The 23,744-nt window shown below is 42.1% G+C and overlaps 3 protein-coding genes across 5 annotated transcripts; 2 read left to right on the top strand and 1 right to left on the bottom strand.

Moving 5' to 3' along the window:
- Positions 1-762: 762 nt before the first annotated feature.
- LOC128460395 (cytochrome P450 2K1) lies at positions 763-4,515 on the bottom strand. Its single transcript, XM_053445566.1, has 9 exons — positions 3,673-4,515; positions 3,416-3,578; positions 3,196-3,345; positions 2,952-3,112; positions 2,673-2,852; positions 1,689-1,830; positions 1,430-1,614; positions 1,100-1,241; positions 763-1,022 (listed from the first exon to the last, which is right to left on the bottom strand). The coding sequence occupies exons 1-9, from the start codon at positions 3,868-3,870 to the stop codon at positions 835-837; spliced, it is 1,509 nt and encodes a 502-aa protein (XP_053301541.1). The 5' UTR covers positions 3,871-4,515; the 3' UTR covers positions 763-834.
- A 527-nt stretch (positions 4,516-5,042) lies between these two features.
- On the top strand, positions 5,043-9,275 carry LOC128460396 (uncharacterized). Of its 2 annotated transcripts, none has more exons than XM_053445568.1 (7): positions 5,043-5,148; positions 5,742-6,182; positions 6,796-7,134; positions 7,243-7,515; positions 7,595-7,636; positions 7,770-7,855; positions 8,319-9,275. In XM_053445568.1, the coding sequence occupies exons 2-7, from the start codon at positions 5,999-6,001 to the stop codon at positions 8,430-8,432; spliced, it is 1,038 nt and encodes a 345-aa protein (XP_053301543.1). In that variant the 5' UTR covers positions 5,043-5,148; positions 5,742-5,998; the 3' UTR covers positions 8,433-9,275. The 2 variants fall into 2 exon arrangements, with proteins under 2 accessions (XP_053301543.1, XP_053301542.1); XM_053445567.1 differs by having other exon boundaries at positions 7,592-7,636.
- Positions 9,276-16,555: 7,280 nt separating this feature from the next.
- On the top strand, positions 16,556-19,996 carry LOC128460399 (uncharacterized). 2 transcript variants are annotated; one of them, XM_053445578.1, is made up of 6 exons: positions 16,556-16,907; positions 17,521-17,856; positions 17,965-18,234; positions 18,314-18,355; positions 18,489-18,574; positions 19,040-19,996. In XM_053445578.1, exons 1-6 carry the CDS (start codon positions 16,724-16,726, stop codon positions 19,151-19,153), a joined length of 1,032 nt encoding a protein of 343 aa, XP_053301553.1. In that variant the 5' UTR covers positions 16,556-16,723; the 3' UTR covers positions 19,154-19,996. The 2 variants fall into 2 exon arrangements, with proteins under 2 accessions (XP_053301553.1, XP_053301552.1); XM_053445577.1 differs by having other exon boundaries at positions 18,311-18,355.
- The last annotated feature ends 3,748 nt before the right edge of the window (positions 19,997-23,744 follow it).

Raw genomic sequence — 23,744 nt, 5'->3', positions numbered from 1 at the left:
TTGTCTTGCCTTGTCTTGTCTTTTCTTATTTTGTCATCTCTTGTCTTGTCTTATCTTATTTTGTCTTGTTTTGTCTTGTTTTGTCTTTTCTTTTTTGTCTTGTCTTGACTCGTCTTGTCTTTTCTTATCTTGTTATGTCTTGTGTTGTGTTGTGTTGTGTTGTCTTGTCTTGTCTTATCCTATCTAGACTTTTCTTGTCTTGCCTTGTCTTGTCTTTTCTTATTTTGTCATCTCTTGTCTTGTCTTGTCTTATCTTATCTTATTTTGTCATCTCTTGTCTTGTCTTGTCTTATCCTGTCTTATTTGGTCCTGTCTTATCTTGTCTTGTCTTATCTTATTTTGTCTTGTCTTGACTTGTCTTGTCTTACAACCTCCTTGTCTGTTGCTGCTGTTATTCAGTGTCAACCCAACTGATGTCATAAAGTGAGAAGTAGAGTAATTTTCCATAGAAACTACCAGGGGAGTCGCCCTCTGCTGGTCATTGCACAGAATGTCAATTTTTATACAGTCTATGTATAAACACATTAAAAGCATCATATATATCTTTAGTTTTCTAGCTGCTCAGACCTCGGGTCCCGACGGTCTGTGTATTTAAGGGCGAATGAACTTTCATTTTGAAATGATAACCGTTGTATCATCGTAAGGAAACGTGTGCTTCCTAACAAAGTTCCACTTGAACACAATAAACTCGGGAGCTCATCAGGATTTCTACACATGTCAGAGGATAGTCCACATAAGAAACAAAAACCAAACCATGACATCTTCATGCTTATCACTTACATTTTATTTTACAAGATGAAATATGGTTAGGGTTAGGGCTTGTGGAGCCAGGATTCACATACAGGGAACAGCACACAGCTCATGGGGGGAAGGGTTGAGGGTTAATCCCACTCGAGGCGTCAGATCCAGGTCGTCCTCTGAAACTCCCGGAGCTGGGGTGAAACGGAAGTGCTGCAGGAGGGTGACGAAGAAGAGGAAGAGCTCCATCCTGGCCAGACTCTCTCCGAGACAAACCCTGCGACCTGTTGAGAGGTACGGCGAGGTCAGATACCATCTGCAGTAAGTGAACATCGAGAGGAAAGGACACGTGCTCACCAACCTGCAGAAAAAGGCATGAAGGCGTCTCGCTTGACAAACTTTCCCTCTTTGTCCAGGAAGTGGGCGGGATGGAAGGAGTGAGGTTTCTCCCACTCGTTCTCATCGTACAGGACAGATGTCAACAGAGGGTACACGGTGGTCCCCTGTGGACAACAGCACATTTCGAATAGACATTATTCTTTTTGAACAATGTCAAAAGGGTCCCTCGTGTTGTTGGGTCGGCTCTCTGGAATATCTCCGGGATGCAATAAAGGTATGGACAACGTTAAATTTAATCTGAGACTTCCAAGTGAGGTGGATCCCCCACATTAGTTGTTATATCGAGTCTGACCTTCTTGATGAAGTGACCCTGGAAGGTGACGTCCTGGCTCGTCTTGTGAGGCAGAGCCATCGGGACGATGTTGGCCAGTCTCTGCGTCTCATGGATGACGGCGTCGAGGAAGGGCAGGTTCTTCCTGTCTTCAACCTGCACCTGACGACTTCCGATCACCCTGCTCAGCTCCTCCTGGACCTGGTCTGATGGAAGGGTTTTGTTTTGATGAAGATGACATCTAGTGTTGGTGGAGCTGCAGATGTCTTCAGCTCCTTACCTTGTATTTTTGGATACTTGGCCATCAGCATGAGTCCCCATCTCAGGGTTGTTGCTGTTGTGTCTGTTCCAGCAACAAAGAGATTATTAACCGTGCTCAGAAGGTTGTTGTCGTGATAGTGATTGTTGGAAACCCCAGATTCCTGAATGGAGACATGACCCAGAGCAGTTATTCAAACACATCCTACAGGTGTAGACAGACAAAGACATGATGGACTCAGGGCCTTGAAGCACTTAACCCTAAGTTATCTGAGTCACTTTCATCTTCTCCAGGTTATTTCTTAGAATGTACGTCTTCTGGAATTCCACTTATTCTCCGGACCATTTACTTTTGGAGCCGATTGGTCAAAGGTCAGACAAAACATAATTTTCAAGATATCTCTTCAAATAATTGACAATCTAAAGTTTATAGTGATCAGTTAATGATTCCCAATAATATGATAAATACACATCATGAAGATATCACAATGCATTGTTCTATGTATCCTGCAGGAATATCGACAAAGACTAAAGCTCATATAAATGAAAACCCTTCCTGATCCTGCTGCCAGCCCATAACATCGGTATGAAATGTAAAAGTCACTTCTGTTGTTTAGGTTCCTGCACAAAATGGATAAAACCAAAAGTATCAATAAGCGAAATAGCCAGAGATAAGAAAACTTTGGTTTAAATGATTAAAGGGATTAAATGTAATATCATATCTTCAGCTTGTCACTAAATCCTTCTCACTGAACCTTAAAACCAGGTTTCTCTTAAACCACATTCAGTTTACACAGAAGAGCTGAAGCAGCGTCGTGTTCTGCAACAAGTAAATGTGTAGAGCTGCTAATGGATGACGTATTAACTGGATCAAGAGTTTATGATTCAAGTATTCAGAGAACTTCTCATAGGCAGAATTTTTTGTTTATTGTCCCTGTTAATTTTAAACCGAATAAATGAAATGAAATTGAACGATAAACACGACTAAAGTAGCAACTTTGCAAACCTCCAGGTTTTGCTTTCGGACCAGGAAGGCGTCCACGAACCCTCTGCACATCTGGGGATTGAGGGTCTTCTTCAGATTTTTGAACATCTCTATGTTCTGTTTCTTGTTAGCATCATAAAACCTTAAGAATTCCTTCCTTTTAGAGATAAATTTACCAAACCATGGGTACATGTTGTAGATCTGTCAAAAAAAAGAATCAAATGTTAAAAAAAATGAAGGTTTTTGTTTCATATACTCAAATGGCTGTGCTGGAAGCTGTGTAAACACAGGAGCTTATACCTGTATGGATGGAGATCCCGCGAGTTGAACGCTTTTGTTAGCTCGATCGACCATAGACGTAAACTCTGGGTCATCGTACTCAAACCTGCTGCCGTACACCATGGAGCAGATAATGTTAGAGACTGCATAGTTCATCGGTTGGGTCATGTCGAAAGCTTTTCCTGCAAAAGAAAAAAACCTTTTTGTAGCCTTATCGGTTTAGATTGCTTCTCAAAATGCAGGTGGGTGAATCTTATATATTTACCTTTAAATTTTTTAAACACGTCGATGAGGTAATCGCATTCCTCGATGATTTTGCTCTCATTTGCCCTCTTGCCCATTCCGAAGTCTCTCAGGTTCGTCAGAGCAAAGCGACGCATTTCTTTCCACGAATCCCCGTTGGACCATAGCACCCCTGAAATAAAGCAGTTAATACTTCTGATAAACAAATAATGTAAAATAAATAAAGCTTTTCCTTTACTCACCGTGTCCTTCATTCGTATCCTGTAAGATTAACATCGGGTCTCTGTCTCCAAACTCATCGGCATGGTGGACAAGCGCCTCCTTCACCGTCTTGTATCCGGCCAGAACCACCACTTTCTTGGATCCAAAGTAGATGGTGAACACTGATCCATATTTCTTGGAAAGCTATGAGCAGAGAAGTGATGTCATGATTTATACCTGACTCACAATCAGAGAGGAAAGTGGAAGAAAGCCTCGTGCACGGAAACAACTTCCTCACCTTCAGTAAGGAGTAGTAGGGTCTCTTGAGGTCCACCTGCAGCAGGTTCCCCAGCAGAGGAAGTGGTCTTGGTCCTGGAGGATCCTTGTCCTCCTGGGAGCCGAAGTTGGAAACCAGGTAGATCAGGACCAGGACCAGCAGAGCCCCCAACAGGGAGACAGAGCTGTAGGACTGAAGAAAAGCATTGAACAGCCCCATCGCCTCACACCATGAGTTTCCTCCTCTGCTGTGTTTGGGTGCAGGTGTGTGTGGTGAGTAGGAGGGAAGCTTTATAGCTGCAGGGAAACCGCCCGGCCCACAGTGACGCGAGAAAGGAAAAGTTCACATGCATTAATTAGTAAACCTTTCTGATCATATGAGATAACATTTCTCTTATCAACAGTTTAATGGGGATTTATGGCCAGTGATGTCTGTACAGAGGTTCCTGGATAAACGACAGTAACATCTCACCCAGACTGGAACTATGAACCAGTTATATTGACGTTTGGCTCGTTAAATTTTTCTGTGCATGTTCCTGTGGGACCTGAACGCTCACAGCAGCAGATGCCCTCCACACATTCACCCTTCACCCACATATCTAAAACCTGGCCAATGATAAACTGAGTCTGTTTGATGTTTAACATCCCGAGGTGGTTGTAGGGCAAAGATCGTCTCAGGCTTTCTTCAGGACGCTCCTTGTTCCAACCTCCTTCTCTGTCAGCAGATATCCAGCAGCGAATAAGAAAAGGATCAAGCATTTAAAACACGTCCGTCCACAGCGAGGATGACAATCATAATACAGAACTAATAAGTCATAACCCATCAGAAAGGTTCTCCTCCACGGTCCAGAGGTCGACTGCAGCCTGACTCAGGGCTGAACTCGGACCTGATGTGACTAGGCAGTTTTTATATTCTTGTGCAATTTGACTGTGGTATGAAACGTGTTCTATCATGTGACTTTTTCTTTTTATGAATCTGTTCCAATTGGAGTGGTACATTTTATTGTATCATAATACAGTGACAATAAAGGCTCTCTATTCTATTCTATTCTGTTCTTATTTATTTATTTAAAAAGCTTTATTTATTCTATTGTTCTATTTTTCTCTATTCAGGATTCATTGTTTCTCAATTGATCTCTCTGGTGTAGTGTATTTCCTCCGAAGCACAACAAAAATAAAAGTTATTAATATTAGTAGTAGTAGCAGAAGTTGTGTTTTCTCCCCTGACATTTGTTAGCTTGAATGTTCGTTAAAAGGATTAATTAAAAACTACCTGTTAGACAGACTTTTTAAAAGAGTAGAAATGAAAAGCTGTGAAGTGACTTTGTGGATTTGGTGTTGTAATGTCCTTTATTTCCTCACTGAACCGCAGCTTCCTCAGCTGACGACCATGTCTTGAAAATTGCTGCTTTTATTTTCCATCTCCTCTCTCTCCTCCGCCTCTTGTCCGTCGGCTGCTGCTTCTTCTTCTGCTGGATTATCAATAATGTGATAAAAGGTATATTTTTTCTTTTGTAGAGTTTATTATTTACTTTATAACCAGACCCAAGGTCAAATCTTGTTGAGTTTAATGCTGATTTTGTTTTGTCTCTGTTTGTGTGTTAACAACAGATTTCATAATAAAGACTGGAGACATTTCTTTCTTTCTTAATTTCTCTCTTTCTCAGTAAATGAGTAGGAAGTGGGAGGCAGCTTCTCGTTTCTACTGAAGAAACCGTGATGCTCGTCACACTGAATGATGTGTTGATTTATTTTCAGACACAGTGAAGTTAAAGATGTGACCATATATGACAACGACTCTGAGACATGATGGACGGTTACCTCTTCATTTACTTTATTGGTCCACAGGCAAACTAAGTTCAATCCACAGCTGGAAACCACAGAATCACATTTGATTCACGTGAACATTTTGAAACCCAAGTCAATAATGTTATTAAATCTTATTACAGAAAAATCCTCCATGCACATGTGACCTGAACAAATGGTTAAATAGCTCTTGGCTCCATGTGTTTGAATATGAACCTGAATAAGTTTCATTCATTCAGTAACTTCAAGATAAGTTTGCAATTTGTTATTGTTTTTTTAACACAGGAATAAACCGATAAACATGAGACAGAAATTCAAGCTGGACCACCTGTAAAATATCAAAGTCCAGATGTGAAGCTGCTCCAGAGGTGACGTGTGTCGTCCTTTATTTGGACTGAATCTCCTGATGTTTGCATCACTCATGTGAACGAGTGACAAGTGTCTGAATCTAAAAGTCGCTGCTGCTCATTAGTTCATCGTCAGATATTCACACAGTCTCTGGTCGACGGGGGAAAGTCGGTGCTGATGGATATTTTCTCTAAATGCAACTAGCACATGACGACAGAGGAGACATGTCACTGAGGGGAAGTGATCCACAGGAAGTAAACCCCACATTGCACTTTTTACTAAGAACCGAGAAGCAGAGAAGAGAGAGAAGAAGAATGGATGAAATCAAACGGATTAAAATGTCTTTACATCTGCTACTGGTGCTGATTCCATTTACAGGTGAGAATAAATACACTTACACAACTTTACCAGTGTGAACAATAAGAATAACACCATATTGTTTGTGTTTGCTTTTAAAAGTGAAGAGTTTCACTGATGTGTTGGGGCACAAGTCTGGCTCATTCAGGGGACTGATACTTATGAGTACTCTGATATTGTACTTGTGTATATTTGTGTACTGGATCATTCCTCATATTTTGATCTGCCCATTAACTCACGGTTTAACTGGTTAGATTTGGTGGTTAAAGGTCAAGGTTTCAGGTTTTTGGCCTCTCTCACATTTCAAGTCTGAATTTCTTCAGATTCTGACCAGTTGTCTCCTCGAATGAAAACTTAACAGATTAGATTTCAGTGATCAAGTGTCAGAGTGACCTCATGAGTCTGGAGACAAAAGTACGTAGACTGGAACTGGACTGGTTGGCTGAGGCATTCAAATGCAGGGAGAAAACTGTAGTTGATGTTTTTCAGGTTTATCTTGTCAGTCAAGCTCCATTTTGTCTTAATTTACAAAGTTATGTCTAAAAGAATCCTCACATTCAGAAGTGTATGAAAATATGAGTCTTTTTCTTGGTTCAGTTTAATTGTTGCTGTCTCTCTCTCATTTCCTCCACAGTGCTCGATGCCCAATATTCCTCCATCATCATCAGAGCTGGAGCTGAAGTCACTTTGTCTTGTGGAAATGTGAGAGAAGATCATGTGAACTGTGGAGCTACTGAGTGGCTCTTCATTGATTCAGAGGGGAATAGATCAGTAAAGCTGTTTGTAAACAGGCAGCTCGACACATCTGAGATTTCCAAATCTAAAGCAGACAGACTACGTCTTGCTGCAAACTGTTCTCTGGTTATTAGTGAGGTCACAGCTGAAGATGCTGGTCGATACACCTGCAGACAGTTTGACCTGACAACACAACCATATGAAGATCATCATGTGGTTTATCTCTCTGTTGTCAACGGTGAGTAAAAGAGTCTCTTCATAAAAACATTATGATAATTCTGATCATTCTGATGGACATAGTTTCACTCATGTTATCTTTCTCTCTCAATATCTCCATCATCACCAGTGACTGAGCAGAAGAGAAGTGATGAGGTGACGTTGAGCTGCTCTGTGTCACCATCATGTAGAACCTGTGACCTCACAGTGAAGTGGCTGTTTATGAATAAAGATGTGACTGAAAACAACAAAGACCTGAAGACATCACAGTCTTCCTCCTCGGCCACTGTGAGCTTCTCAAAATCCCTTTTAGTTCACAAGATGAAGAACTATAGCTCATTAACATGTAAAGTGGAGCATCGTGACAAAGAGGAAAAGTTTTCCTTCATCCCTCCGTCATCAGGTGAGAAAACACAGAACACGATGAACTGCTCCTGATCCAATAAATTCCATTTGTTAACACATTTCTTTTTCTTAAGAAGGAAAGAACGAACCAGCTCCAGGAAACAATAAGATGACAACAGGTACTGAATATTCACTGCACCTCTCATTCATCTCTGTGCTGCTGCGTGTTGATGGAGTTCATGTTAACAACATGTGTAAATACAGGAAGTTGGACTGAACAGGAAACTAAAGCTCTTGTCATTCTGTTCACAGACTGGTGGAGGTACATTCGTCTGGTTGTGGGTTTTGCCTCAATCGTGATATTGGTTGTGATTCTCATCAGATGGAGAAGAAACAAGGTGAGAACATTCACAGATGAAACTAACATGTCACTTATAGAGTTTATACCTCCGCCAAGTTTTTATTTATCTTGTAATAACGCCATGAAATAATGATGTCATCATGAGTTCTAAAGTTTTAATGTAAAAGTTAAAGTTCTGGATGTTTCTTTTGTTACATGTTGTTATGCTGTGATGGTTTTGTTAGCATTAGGTTATTTTACTTTTCAATAATCATTTGAATTGTGTTGTCTCTCTGTCAGTAATGAAATTGTGCCAACATCCTGACCTGTGGTGTAATACATCCTGTTGTGTCTTTTTTTGTAATCAATTTTCATCATACTTACCCAAATTTGTATTTGTTGTGTTCTGTGAAGCACATTGAACTACACTAACCTGATGAAAGGTGCTATACAGATGATTGACTGATTGATTGACTGATTGATTGATTGATTGATTGATTGATTGATTGTATATCCTACAGATCCAGGGTGGTGATGTTGCAGTGGCCTTCAGCACTGTGGAAGCTCCCTCCTCTTCTACTGGACCCTCAGCTGATCCCAGCAGCCTCTATGCCAACGTCACATTCATACAATAGTAGAGTTTCATTTGACATCGATATTTTTATATCAGGAATCATTTGTTACAACTTTCTGCTGTGAAAACAAAGTCACTCATATTAATGTGATTCTCATTAGATAGAAAAGAAACAAAGGTGGGAACACTCCCAGATGAAACTTTGATTTAGTTTAAACCACTGCCAAGGCCCGACACTCTGTAAAGTTTTATATAAAAAGTCACTTTTATCGTGTGGACTGGATTTAACCAGTTTTCAGCCATTTTATTGATTCTAGAAGTTTGTCGTTCAAAAGCTGGAATATTTTATTCTGTATCTTCATGTTCTTCTGATCCAGCTGTTATTCTTATACATTACAATGGTGACGTGTTATTTGTAAGAACATTGTACTTTCTTGATTCTTCCTGTTCTGGGTTTGAACCCTCATGGTTGATGCACTCATTGTAATTCGCTTTGGTTAAAAGCATCAGCTAAATGAAATGTAAGGAAATGTAATGTATGATGATATGAATGATTGTATATGAACCAATGTGTTGTAAAAAGAGTTTTGCCAAGAGTGCCAGAAGGGGGAGCTGTATGTTAATTTACTGCTGTAATGCTTTAGTCATAATAATAATTATAAGATGGTAAATCTTCATATAGATATCGTACGTTTAGCTTGATGAGCCGGCTGTTATAGACATGTTAGTGTTTCATGCTGTGATGTAGATACTGCAGGTTGATACTTCCAGGTTTGAGTTGAGAGACTTTTTAAATGATGTTGATTTACATGCAACAAGATGAACCTTCCCCACCTCAGTCAATATCAGTATTCATAACAATATTCAGTGCTTTTATTAAACGGGATGTCCTGCAGGTTCCACATCTCTGAGCCTGTGTGTGTTTTATTGAGACAGATGTTTGCAGGGTTCACCTCGCCCCCCCCCCCCCCCCCCCCCAAACTTACTTTCATACAGTCATTGAAGTTTCAGCCCAATAATCTGAAAGAAAAAGGTCAAAATGAAGCAGAAAATAGGAAGAAATGAGGAAAGCAACTCCCCTGTAATCCTCAGAGAGACAAACTGACACCAGAGGAATAATTAGACTGAACACAGTTCTGTGAAACTGACTCTTGATCTGTGGAGTGTTTCTATTATGAAGTTTGTCTCCTGTATTGTGGAATTCCTGGATCCGCCCCTTTGTCTGGCTCCGCCCCCAAACTGACTCAGTTCTTTCTGGACTCATGTTTCCTGCTTCCACCAGATTTTTTCACTCCTGCTGAAAAACAGAGAAACTGTCGGAGGCACAAACCAACTCTTTGGTGGAAGTCAGACATGTTAGTGGTTGTTTAATTAATGAGCACTAGATGGCAGCAGTGGACAGAGCAGAATGATGTGAAGGTGTAATATTAACCCCCAATAATAATTAATAAATAACCTCTAAACAGCATCTCAAGGTGAATTACAGACACAACGAGTCAAATAAACCGGCTTTTGATTTCATTGACCCACAGACTCTGTCCTCTCAACCTGTCTTCACTGCTGCTTCATGGAGGAATCCCCGGGACGAGTCTCTCCATGGCTTCTGGGATCAGCTGAGGGTCCAGTAGAAGAGGAGGGAGCTTCCACAGTGCTGTAGGTCACTGCATCATCACCACCCTGGATCTGTAGGATATACAATCAATGAATCAGTCATCAATCAATCAATCAATCAATCAATCAATCAATCAATCAATGATTCAATCAATCAATCAATCAATCAATCATCTGTACAGCACCTTTCATCCGGTTAGTGTAGTTCAACATGCTTCACAGAACAACAAAAATACAAATGTTGATAAGGAAGTATGATAAATATGGTTTCAAGATGGTGGTGAAGGTGATGCAGTGACCTACAGCACTGGTTCTCAAACTCTTTTCAACAATGTTCCTCATTTGAAATACGTTTTCATTCAAGTGCAACACAGCATCAGTATCAATGTTTCTCACCAGAGCAATAAGCTGTGTCTTTCCACTGACGTCTGTCCATTCATCCAGCTGCAGTGAAAATGCTTCAGCAAGTTTTTACTCAACTTCATCAACAATGTCTGTTCCATCGTTTCTATTCTGCAGCAAAGTGTCATTTGACAAAGGTCCAGTTTAGAACTGATCTGCTGTGTTTGTGTCCAGCATCGTCTCGGTCAGTACAGCAGCAGCTGGAAGTAGCAGGTCCTCAGCTGTGGTGAAAGGCCTTTTGGCTTCATGAGAAGCCTCCAGTGCTGTGGCTGATGTTCTGGAGACTTTTCACATCGTTTCTTGTGAAACTATGAAGTCAGACTGTTTCTTCCTGAGAAACTCTGGTGTGTTACTCACATGACACTGATGTGTTGTGTTGAGATGTCGCTGCAGCTGCTCTGGCTTCATGCAACTGTTTGATCACTTTTCCATCAGAAAGTGCACAATGCTTTTTGCGGATTGCAGCTCGTTGAAGTAAATCCCATTCAAAAATCTTCTTCATCAATCAATCAATCAATCAAATTTTATTTGTATAGCCCATATTCACAAATTACAATTCGTCTCATAGGGCTTTAACAGGGTGTGGCATCCTCTGTCCTTAACCCTCAGCAAGAGTAAGGAAAACTACTAAAAACCCTTTTAACAGGTCAAAATATGTAGAAACCTCAGAGACACATGTGAGGGATCCCTCTCCCAGGACGGACAGAAGTGCAATAGATGCCAAGTGCAGGAAAACATCATCAAGATTAAAGTCTCTAGCAGCATTGATGAGGGTAGACATCCCGAAGGACAACCCCAACATGACATGCCAAGCAGTCCCGCTGCAGTCACAGTCCATGGTCAGCAACCAGCAGGACCACGATCCACCATCCAGACCAGACGCCACTCAAGTCCTCGGTCACCGTCCACCGCCACCAACCACGAGCCGCCGCCACGGTCCTGGTCCAATGCCCGTACCCGATGCCAACGCGACACAGGGTCCGCCACACTGGATCCACCACCGCGACCCCCATTTGCGATCCACAAACCGCAATCCATGGTGCGGCCACAGAGAGCCTGTATCTGCGGGTGATAAAGCAAAGGGATTCCGGGGAAGGGGGATAGGGATGGAGAAGAGGAAGGAGAAGCTGGAAAGAGAAGCTCCTTGTGTCATGTGTCATAAATTTCCTTTGCGTCTTAGCGTCATCAGGGTTTTTTGCCTTGTAATCAATGATACAATGATACAGGCCGAACTTGAGGCTACACTGAGGCTCAAGGTAAATCTGGCTGGCTACTGGTTTGTATGATAGTACAATGAAAGCCTCTATGCCTTTTTAGACTAAACTCTTCCTATTTTAGAAAATAGAACAAGTAACGTTCTGGCGCTAATTAGCTCTAACTGTAAGCTTTATCAAAAAGGAAGGTTTTGAGCCTACTCTTAAACGAACAGATGGTGTCTGCCTCCCGAACTGAAAGTGGTAGATTATTCCACAGCAGAGGAGCTTGATGGCTGAAAGCTCTGGCTCCTACTCTACATTTAGAGACTTTAGGGACGACAGACTGAATTCTGGGAGCGGAGTGCTCTAGTGGGTTGATAAGGTACTAACAGCTCTTTAAGGTAAAAAGGCGCTATATTATTAAGGGCCTTGAAGGTGAGGAGGAGAATTTTAAATTCTATTCTAGATTACTGGAGAAATGTAGAAACCTCAGAGAGAGCCACATGTGAGGGATCCCCCTCCCAGGATGGACAGGAGCGTGATATGTACCAGGACCAGGGTGCAGTGAATCCCTTGGCTTCGTTCACATTGTGTCTTCACCACTGGCAACTGAGCTCCTTCAACCTGTGCAGCCCCAACACGACACTCATCCCACACCAGCACGGAGACTGGTTTGTCCACCGGCAGCCACGCCCCTCATGTGGGGCCCGACGGGAGGAAGGAGCGAAAGTGTGAGGAGGAGGGAAGAAGGACCCGCACCAGAAGATGGGTCTCAGAAGGTGTCTGCACTTGAGGAGACGAAGCATGACTGTGTTGGGCAAGAGTCCCTGCTGAACTGGCCATGTGGTGGGATCCACACAATGAGTCGTAAAAGTAAGGCCTGTGAGCCAAGATGAAACCAGCTCTAAAGTTTCCATGAAGCATGGAGATAGCATCTCCTCTGGGGGTAACTTCCTCCCTGGGGTTTTCCCAGAAACCCCTGCTCTGCTCCTGGCCGTTCCCACTCTGATCTGACCTCTGACACTCAATTGGCTTAAAGCCAATATCATCCCATGACCACACCTCAAGGAGGCTGGGCCTCCACAGGTTAATAAAAGCCCTGGCAACTCAATAATCGCTGCCATTTTACCCTGCTCTGAAGACGTCAACAGACCCCTCCGGGTCTTTCCAGATGATTTAGTTGCTAAAGGGGGCAACCAGAGTTATTTTCTTTCATTTCTTTCTTTTTTTTTTACCTCAGTCGACGTTTTTATTTTCAAAAGGACTTTTGCTCTTTTAACTTGAAAAGACCAAACAGGAAATTGCACGCGGAACAATCTCAGACTGTTCCACTTTCCCCACGGACTTTAGTTTTCTTTTCCCAACGATCTACAAACGGCTTCCACAGCCGTCCCCTGCAGAAGCGCGAGATTCATTCCGCTGAGGAGCACGAGCTCCACATCCCTGAAGAAGAAGGACGACGTTCACCTCGTCGAAGCAGCACGAGAAAATCCGCTGTTTGTCCGGTCCAGCGGCCGAAGACCGCTTGAGAGACCACGTGATTCACTGGCCCGACGCGCACGCACACCGCGAGGGTGGTACAGTAAGAGGCTTTATTGTCTGGGCAGATGTTAATCTAATACGTAGCGTATTGTTTTAATACTTGAATGTATTTGTTTTGTATGAGACCGCCGAGTCTCTAGTGTTTAGCGGCGATTCGCCACTTCCGGTTTCCGGTTACGGCCTTGTGCCACAGTTTTTAAGCGCCGTGAGCAGCGTCTCCAGCTCATTGTGACCGTTTGAACAACTTTAAAGAGACTTTACCGTTCAAACCTCAGCACACAACGCCACTTTGGTGCTGAGTGGTAAAGTAAATGTAACTTGTCTCTGACGGTGCTTTTAAGAGCTTTGCTCCCTCCTTGTATGCTCTCTCTCTCTCTCTCTCTCCTTCTAAACCGACCTATACACACATCCGATCTGTATTTAGAATACAGTTCATGTAACATAGTTAAATCTATATTCAGAGAGGCTGGACACATCTGGAAGCCATGCGGCCGAACGCCAAAGCAGAGACAAAGAATTCTCTTTGTCTGAAAATCCCTTGGTGTAATTCATGTGACGACCACCAGTGTGAGCTCCGGCCACATGGTGTCATTAACATAGACTCCATTTTGAATAACGCAAGTTAAACCACCATTTTGAATCTATTATTGCCACGCCTCCTCTCTCCCTCTCCTCCCATTCTGGCTCTAAATTCATAACGGCTCCGCCATCTTGTTTTGTAGTCAATCCGCCATTTTGAGAGTTTTTAGGCCTTGATTCCACGAATCATGATCGGCCGCCATCTTAGATGTGACGTCACCAAGTGACTGCGTCATCGCCACGCCCCCTTCTTTTTCTCTCTCTCTCTCTCTCGCTCTCTCACACACCCACACACACACACATAGACACACACACACACCCACACAGACACACCCACACAGACACACATTGATAGACACAGACAGATACACACACACAGATACACATAGATGAATACATGTGTTTTTCTAAATTGTGATAAGCGGCTGCTGTTGTTATCTTTGAAATATGGGAGTTTGTTAAAATGATGAATCATTAAATAACACTAACTTTATTTCACATGCATACACATAGACACACACACACAGAGAGACACTTTGACACAGACACACACACACACACCGAGACAGACATACATAGGTAGACCGCCGGTTTTACATGTATTTTCTGAATTGTGATAAGTGCTGCTGCTGTGTTTATCTTTGAAATATCGGAGCTTGTTAAAATGATGAATCATTGAATAACATTATAACTTTATTTCCCCGTTTTAATAAATGCTTTTGTAATTAAAGTATCTGTAGTCTGTGATTATTTGTGCATATGTATGTGATTGCAGCTGGATTATGATTGCCTGTGCTCGAACTTAAAACCCTTCATTGTTTATTATATAATCATTAATACTAAAATATTGAGATTATTAATATAACTTATATCATTGAGACTGATATTTAAAGATTGAATTGTTGGTCCCTGTAACCAGGGTGGTGCCCCGCGACAATAAGCAATGATTACAGATTTGTATTATTCTTAATTGATAATTTTATTGTTTTCATTAATTATTTTAACTATTATTAATGGATAACCGTATCATTTCTAATTAAATGTGTTACATTTCTTAATTAATAGCTTTATCATTTTTGATTATTTTTAAGAAATAATTGTTATTTTAATAATCATATTTCATGATTATTAATAATTAGCCAACGTCAATTCTACTCCTACTATTGCACAACAACTGTGACTACCCCAGATCTCAGAGACGTGATGGTCTCCGTGATCTTGAATGCAACAAGGGAATTATGCAGCGGAGATTACATATTAAAACATCAAGGGTGCAGATGATGTTTGAGAGTCAATGTTCCTTCTTGTGGTGTCCAACATAGCGTGAGTAGCATGGATGATGGAGTGCTGCAGGCGTAGCTGTGCCACATCTTAGGGAGTGTGGGGAACAGCATTCAGGTGTTTGGCCTCAGCTCTGGCAGGGATGGTGAAGCTTTGAGGAGATCTGCTAGAACTTGATTCCTTTGGGAAAGGGAACGTTGTCAGGAGACAGGAGCCTCGAACCCATGACTGGAGATGGGACTACAGCTCCCAATCCTGTTGGAGTGACGAGACTGAATTGTTTCATTCATAACGTTCAGAGCAGACTTCATTCCACAGAGGAAACAGGATGGAAGCCCCAGTGGATCCAGTGCTGCCTCTGCCTCCGAGGGACAACATCCCGAGGTGAGGGAGACGTTGGTGGAGCAGACGCCTGACGTCCGATTCACACGTAGTGAATCTGGAAGGACCGAGCCTACATGTCGTAAATAAAGTGAACTTCTTCATGGAGGACTCACTCGGACTGAGACAAACGACCCACGGAGGAACAACGGTCACTTGGTCAACAGCTGAGACGCTGAAGCAACTGGTGGCCATACTGCAGCAGCAGTGTGAGCAAGAGGGGTTGATGGGAAATGTCTCTCTGGTTAAATAGACCACCTGATGAGGTGGCTGTGTATTATAGATGATTGTGGAGATTGACGTATTTCACATGACGTATGTCACATGATTGGCACAGCGCAGCTCGAGTTGCCTGACAGAACTAGCTCGCCGGCGTCGCCACTTTCATATTAAATGTTTTTCTTTCACAAATGTTTTTTTAATTAATGTTGCATAAGTGTATTTTACCAACCTCTACACTGTCAAAAACTCTATATCCTTCAACTTAGCTAAATATCTATATGGTAATTTCCATTATAGTTATTAATTTAATTGTTAATCAGAGTTCCAAATTCATAGTTAGGACTTGTATGAGATTTAATGAATAAATTGGATTTTGTTGTGTCTTTGTTTGTGTGTTAACAACAGATTTCATAATAAAGACTGGAGACATTTCTTTCTTTCTTTCTCTCTTTCTCAGTAAATGAGTAGGAAGTGGGAGGCAGCTTCTCGTTTCTACTGAAGAAACCGTGATGCTCGTCACACTGAATGATGTGTTGATTTATTTTCAGACACACTGAAGTTAAAGATGTGACCATATATGACAACGACTCTTAGACATGATGGACGGTTACTTCTTCATTTACTTTATTGGTCCACAGGCAAACTAAGTTCAATCCACAGCTGGAAACCACAGAATCACATTTGATTCACGTGAACATTTTGAAACCCAAGTCAATAATGTTATTAAATCTTATTACAGAAAAATCCTCCATGCACATGTGACCTGAACAAATGGTTAAATAGCTCTTGGCTCCATGTGTTTGAATATGAACATGAATAAGTTACATTCATTCAGTAACTTCAAGATAAGTTTGCAATTTGTTATTGTTTTTTTAACACAGGATTAAACCAATAAACATGTGACAGATATTCAAGCTGGACCACCTGTAAAATATCAAAGTCCAGATGTGAAGCTGCTCCAGAGGTGACGTGTGTCGTCCTTTATTTGGACTGAATCTCCTGATGTTTGCATCACTCATGTGAACGAGTGACAAGTGTCTGAATCTAAAAGTCGCTGCTGCTCATTAGTTCATCGTCAGATATTCACACAGTCTCTGGTCGACGGGGGAAAGTCGGTGCTGATGGATATTTTCTCTACATGCAACTAGCACATGACGACAGAGGAGACATGTCACTGAGGGGAAGTGATCCACAGGAAGTAAACCCCACATTGCACTTTTTACTAAGAACCGAGAAGCAGAGGAGAGAGAGAAGAAGAATGGATGAAATCAAACGGATTAAAATGTCTTTACATCTGCTACTGGTGCTGATTCCATTTACAGGTGAGAATAAATACACTTACACAACTTTACCAGTGTGAACAATAAGAATAACACCAGATTGTTTGTGTTTGCTTTTAAAAGTGAAGAGTTTCACTGATGTGTTGTGGCACAAGTCTGGCTCATTCAGGGGACTGATACTTATGAGTACTCTGATATTGTACTTGTGTATATTTGTGTACTGGATCATTCCTCATATTTTGATCTTCCCATTAACTCACGGTTTAACTGGTTAGATTTGGAGGTTAAAGGTCAAGGTTTCAGGTTTTTGGCCTCTCACACATCTCAAGTCTGAATTTCTTCAGATTCTGACCAGTTGTCACCTCGAATGAAAACTTAACAGATTAGATTTCAGTGATCAAGTGTCAGAGTGACCTCATGAGTCTGGAGACAAAAGTACGTAGACTGGAACTGGACTGGTTGGCTGAGGCATTCAAATGCAGGGAGAAAACTGGAGTTGATGTTTTTCAGGTTTATCTTGTCAGTCATGCTCCATTTGGTCTTAATTTACAAAGTTATGTCTAAAAGAATCCTCACATTCAGAAGTGTATGAAAATATGAGTCTCTTTCTTGGTTCAGTTTAATTGTTGCTGTCTCTCTCTCATTTCCTCCACAGTGCTCGCTTTCCAATCTTCCTTCATCATCATCAGAGCTGGAGCTGAAGTCACTTTGTCTTGTGACAATGTGAGAGAAGATCATGTGAACTGTGGAGCTAATGAGTGGATCTTCATTGATTCAGAGGGGACTAGAGGAGGAAACCTGTTTGTAAACAGGCAGCTCGACACATCTGAGATTTCCAAATCTAAAGCAGACAGACTACGTCTTGCTGCAAACTGTTCTCTGGTTATTAGTGAGGTCACAGCTGAAGATGCTGGTCAATACGTCTGCAGACAGTTTAACCAGACAACACAAACATATGAAGGTCATCATGTTTTTCTCTCTGTTGTCAACGGTGAGTAAAAGAGTCTCTTGATAAAAACATTATGATAATTCTGATCATTCTGATGGACATAGTTTCACTCATGTTATCTTTCTCTCACAATATCTCCATCATCACCAGTGACTGAGCAGAAGAGAAGTGATGAGGTGACGTTGAGCTGCGCTGTGTCCACATGTAGATTCTGTGTCCTCACAGTGAAGTGGCTGTTTATGAATAAAAATGTGACTGAAAACAACAAAGACCTGAAGACATCACAGTCTTCCTCCTCGGCCACTGTGAGCTTCTCAAAATCCCATTTAGTTCACAAGATGAAGAACTATAGCTCATTAAGATGTAAAGTGAAGCGTCGTTACAAAGAGGAAACGTTTTCCTTCATCCCTCCGTCATCAGGTGAGAAAACACAGAACACGATGAACTGCTCCTGATCCAATAAATTCTATTTGTTAACACATTTCTTTTTCTTAAGAAGGAAAGAACGAACCAGCTCCAGGAAACAATGAGATGACAACAGGTACTGAATATTCACTGCACCTCTCATTCATCTCTGTGCTGCTGCGTGTTGATGGAGTTCATGTTAACAACATGTGTAAATACAGGAAGTTGGACTGAACAGGAAACTAAAGCTCTTGTCATTCTGTTCACAGACTGGTGGTGGTACATTCGTCTGGTTGTGGGTTTTGCCACAATCGTGATATTGGTTGTGATTCTCATCAGATGGAGAAGAAACAAGGTGAGAACATTCACAGATGAAACTAACATGTCACTTATAGAGTTTATAACTCCGCCAAGTTTTTATTTATCTTGTAATAACACCATGAAATAATGATGTCATCATGAGTTCTAAAGTTTTAATATGAAAGTTAAAGTTCTGGGTGTTTCTTTGTGTTTTGATACATGTTGTTATGCTGTGATGGTTTTGTTAGCATTAGGTTATTTTACTTTTTAATAATTATTCGAATTTTGTTGTCTCTCTGTCAGTAATGTAATTGTGCCAACATCCTGACCTGTGGTGTAATACATCCTGTTGTGTCTTTTTTTGTAATCAATTTTCATCATACTTACCCAAATTGGTATTTGTTGTGTTCTGTGAAGCACATTGAACTACACTAACCTGATGAAAGGTGCTATACAGATGATTGATTGATTGATTGACTGATTGATTGATTGATTGATTGATTGATTGTATATCCTACAGATCCAGGGTGGTGATGTTGCAGTGGCCTTCAGCACTGTGGAAGCTCCCTCCTCTTCTACTGGACCCTCAGCTGATCCCAGCAGCCTCTATGCCAACGTCACATTCATACAATAGTAGAGTTTCATTTGACTTTGATATTTTTCTATCAGGAATCATTTGTTACAACTTTCTGCTGTGAAAACAAAGTCACTCATATTAATGTGATTCTCATTAGATAGAAAAGAAACAAAGGTGGGAACATTCCCAGATGAAACTTTGATTTAGTTTAAACCACTGCCAAGGCCCGACAGTCTGTGAAGATTTATATAAAAAGTCACTTTTATGGTGTGGACTGGATTTAACCAGTTTTCAGCCATTTTATTGATTCTAGACGTTTGTCGTCCAAAAGCTGGAATATTTTATTCTGTATCTTCATGTTCTTCTGATCCAGCTGTTATTCTTTTACATTACAATGGTGACATGTTATTTGTAAGAACATTGTACTTTCTTGATTCTTCCTGTTCTGGGTTTGAACCCTCATGGTTGATGCACTTATTGTAATTCGCTTTGGATAAAAGCATCAGCTAAATGAAATGTAAGGAAATGTAATGTATGATGATATGAATGATTGTATATGAACCAATGTGTTGTAAAAAGCGTTTTGCCCAGTGTGCCAGAAGGGGGAGCTGTAGGTTAAGCTACTGCTGCAGTGTTTAAGTAATAATAATAATCATAAGATGGTTTATCTTCATATAGATATCGTACGTTTAGCTTGATGAGCCGGCTGTTATAGACATGTTAGTGTTTCAGGCTGTGATGTAGATACTGCAGGTTGATACTTCCAGGTTTGAGTTGAGAGACTTTTTAAATGATGTTGATTTACATGCAACAAGATGAACCTTCCCCACCTCAGTCAATATCAGTATTCATAACAATATTTAGTGCTGTTATTAAACGGGATGTCCTGCAGGTTCCACATCTCTGAGCCTTTGTGTGTTTTATTGAGACAGATGTTTGCAGGGTTCACCTCGCCCCCCCCCCCCCCCCCCCCCCCCCCCCCCGCGTCGTGTCTGGATCTCAACCAGCTCAGTCACTGGGAATCTCACTTTCATAAAGTCATTGAAGTTTCAGCCCAATAGTCTGAAAGAAAAAGGTCAAAATGAAGCAGAAAATAGGAAGAAATGAGGAAAGCAACTCCCCTGTAATCCTCAGAGAGACAAACTGATACCAGAGGAATAATTAGACTGAACACAGTTCTGTGAAACTGACTCTTGATCTGTGGAGTGTTTCTATTATGAAGTTTGTCTCCTGTATTTTGGAATTCCTGGATCCGCCCCTTTGTCCGGCTCCGCCCCCAAACTGACTCAGTTCTTTCTGGACTCATGTTTCCTGCTTCCACCAGATTTTTTCACTCCTGCTGAAAAACAGAGAAACTGTCAGAGGCACAAACCATCATTTTGGTGAAAGTAAGACATGTTAGTGGTTGTTTAGTTAATGAGCACTAGATGGGAGCAGTGGACAGAGCAGAATGATGTGAAGGTGAAATATTAACCCCCAATAATAATTAATAAATAACCTCTAAACAGCATCTCAAGGTGACTTACAGACACAACGAGTCAAATAAACCGGCTTTTGATTTCATTGTCCCACAGACTCTGTCCTCTCAACCTGTCTTCACTGCTGCTTCATGGAGGAATCACCGGGACGAGTCTCTCCATGGCTGCTGGGATCAGCTGAGGGTCCAGTAGAAGAGGAGGGAGCTTCCACAGTGCTGTAGGTCACTGCATCATCACCACCCTGGATCTGTAGGATATACAATCAATCAATCAGTCAATCAATCAGTCAATCAATCAATCAATCAATCAATCAATCAATCAATCAATCAATCAATGATTCAATCAATCAATCAATCAATCAATCATCTGTACAGCACCTTTCATCGGGTTAGTGTAGTTCATCATGCTTCACAGAACAACAAAAATACAAATGTTGATAAGGAAGTATGATAAATATGGTTTCAAGATGGTGGTGAAGGTGATGCAGTGACCTACAGCACTGGTTCTCAAACTCTTTTCAACAATGTTCCTCATTTGAAATACGTTTTCATTCAAGTGCAACACAGCATCAGTATCAATGTTTCTCACCAGAGCAATAAGCTGTGTCTTTCCACTGACGTCTGTCCATTCATCCAGCTGCAGTGAAAATGCTTCAGCAAGTTTTTACTCAACTTCATCAACAATGTCTGTTCCATCGTTTCTATTCTGCAGCAAAGTGTCATTTGACAAAGGTCCAGTTTAGAACTGATCTGCTGTGTTTGTGTCCAGCATCGTCTCGGTCAGTACAGCAGCAGCTGGAAGTAGCAGGTCCTCAGCTGTGGTGAAAGGCCTTTTGGCTTCATGAGAAGCCTCCAGTGCTGTGGCTGATGTTCTGGAGACTTTTCACATCGTTTCTTGTGAAACTATGAAGTCAGACTGTTTCTTCCTGAGAAACTCTGGTGTGTTACCGACATGACACTGATGTGTTGTGTTGAGATGTCGCTGCAGCTGCTCTGGCTTCATGCAACTGTTTGATCACTTTTCCATCAGAAAGTGCACAATGCTTTTTGCGGATTGCAGCTCGTTGAAGTAAATCCCATTAAAAAATCTTCTTCATCAATCAATCAATCAATCAAATTTTATTTGTATAGCCCATATTCACAAATTACAATTCGTCTCATAGGGCTTTAACAGGGTGTGGCATCCTCTGTCCTTAACCCTCAGCAAGAGTAAGGAAAACTACTAAAAACCCTTTTAACAGGTAAAAATATGTAGAAACCTCAGAGCCACATGTGAGGGATCCCTCTCCCAGGACGGACAGAAGTGCAATAGATGCCAAGTGCAGGAAAACATCATCAAGATTAAAGTCTCTAGCAGCATTGATGAGGGTAGACATCCCGAAGGACAACCCCAACATGACATGCCAAGCAGTCCCGCTGCAATCACAGTCCATGGTCAGCAACCAGCAGGACCACGATCCACCATCCAGACCAGACGCCACTCAAGTCCTTGGTCACCGTCCACCGCCACCCACCACGAGCCGCCGCCACGGTCCTGGTCCAATGCCCGTACCCGATGCCAACGCGACACAGGGTCCGCCACACTGGATCCAACACCGCGACCCCCATTTGCGATCCACAAACCGCAATCCATGGTGCGGCCACAGAGGCCCTGGATCTGCGGGTGATAAAGCAAAGGGATTCCGGGGAAGGGGGATAGGGATGGAGAAGAGGAAGGAGAAGCTGGAAAGAGAAGCTCCTTGTGTCATGTGTCATAAATTTCCTTTGCGTCTTAGCGTCATCAGGGTTTTTTGCCTTGTAATCAATGATACAATGATACAGGCCGAACTTGAGGCTACACTTAGGCTCAAGGTAAATCTGGCTGGCTACTGGTTTGTATGATAGTACAATGAAAGCCTCTATGCCTTTTTAGACTAAACTCTTCCTATTTTAGAAAATAGAACAAGTAACGTTCTGGCGCTAATTAGCTCTAACTGTAAGCTTTATCAAAAAGGAAGGTTTTGAGCCTACTCTTTAACGAACAGATGGTGTCTGCCTCCCGAACTGAAAGTGGTAGATTATTCCACAGCAGAGGAGCTTGATGGCTGAAAGCTCTGGCTCCTACTCTACATTTAGAGACTTTAGGGACAACAGCCTGAATTCTGGGAGCGGAGTGCTCTAGTGGGTTGATAAGGTACTAACAGCTCTTTAAGGTAAAAAGGCGCTATATTATTAAGGGCCTTGAAGGTGAGGAGGAGAATTTTAAATTCTATTCTAGATTACTGGAGAAATGTAGAAACCTCAGAGAGAGCCACATGTGAGGGATCCCCCTCCCAGGATGGACAGGAGCGTGATATATACCAGGACCAGGGTGCAGTGAATCCCTTGGCTTCGTTCACATTGTGTCTTCACCACTGACAACTGAGCTTCTTCAACCTGTGCAGCCCCAACACGACACTCATCCCACACCAGCACGGAGACTGGTTTGTCCACCGGCAGCCACGCCCCTCATGTGGGGCTCGACGAGAGGAAGGAGCAGAAGTGTGAGGAGGAGGGAAGAAGGACCCGCACCAGAAGATGGGTCTCACAAGGTGTCTGCACTTGAGGGGACGAAGCATGACTGTGACTACCCCAGATCTCAGAGACGTGATGGTCTCCGTGATCTGGAATGCAACAAGGGAATTATGCAGCGGAGATTACATATTAAAACATCGAGGGTGCAGATGATGTTTGAGAGTCACTGTTCCTTCTTGTGGTGTCCAACATAGCGTGAGTAGCATGGATGATGGAGTGCTGCAGGCGTAGCTGTGCCACATCTTAGGGAGTGTGGGGAACAGCATTCAGGTGTTTGGCCTCAGCTCTGGCAGGGATGGTGAAGCTTTGAGGAGATCTGCTAGAACTTGATTCCTTTGGGAAAGGGAACGTTGTCAGGAGACAGGAGCCTCGAACCCATGACTGGAGATGGGACTACAGCTCCCAATCCTGTTGGAGTGACGAGACTGAATTGTTTCATTCATAACGTTCAGAGCAGACTTCATTCAGCAGAGGAAACAGGATGGAAGCCCCGGTGGATCCAGTGCTTCCTCTGCCTCCGAGGGACAACATCCCGAGGTGAGGGAGACGTTGGTGGAGCAGACGCCTGACGTCCGATTCACACGTAGTGAATCTGGAAGGACCGAGCCTACATGTCGT

This window comes from Pleuronectes platessa, chromosome 17, assembly GCF_947347685.1.
Source record: "Pleuronectes platessa chromosome 17, fPlePla1.1, whole genome shotgun sequence".
NCBI classification, from domain to species: Eukaryota; Metazoa; Chordata; class Actinopteri; order Pleuronectiformes; family Pleuronectidae; genus Pleuronectes; species Pleuronectes platessa.
This window is presented reverse-complemented; position numbering and strand designations above follow the sequence as displayed.

Coding starts and splice junctions, on each gene's coding strand:
- LOC128460396 (XM_053445567.1), top strand. CDS start 5,999: ATGCAACTAGCACATGACGACAGAGGAGACATGTCACTGAGGGGAAGT. Junction 7,637..7,769: donor AAACAATAAGATGACAACAG/GTACTGAATATT, acceptor TTCTGTTCACAG/ACTGGTGGAGGTACATTCGT. Junction 7,856..8,318: donor TCAGATGGAGAAGAAACAAG/GTGAGAACATTC, acceptor TATATCCTACAG/ATCCAGGGTGGTGATGTTGC.
- LOC128460399 (XM_053445577.1), top strand. CDS start 16,724: ATGCAACTAGCACATGACGACAGAGGAGACATGTCACTGAGGGGAAGT. Junction 18,356..18,488: donor AAACAATGAGATGACAACAG/GTACTGAATATT, acceptor TTCTGTTCACAG/ACTGGTGGTGGTACATTCGT. Junction 18,575..19,039: donor TCAGATGGAGAAGAAACAAG/GTGAGAACATTC, acceptor TATATCCTACAG/ATCCAGGGTGGTGATGTTGC.
- LOC128460395 (XM_053445566.1), bottom strand. CDS start 3,870: ATGGGGCTGTTCAATGCTTTTCTTCAGTCCTACAGCTCTGTCTCCCTG. Junction 3,346..3,415: donor GGATACGAATGAAGGACACG/GTGAGTAAAGGA, acceptor GCTTTATTTCAG/GGGTGCTATGGTCCAACGGG. Junction 3,113..3,195: donor CGTGTTTAAAAAATTTAAAG/GTAAATATATAA, acceptor TTTCTTTTGCAG/GAAAAGCTTTCGACATGACC.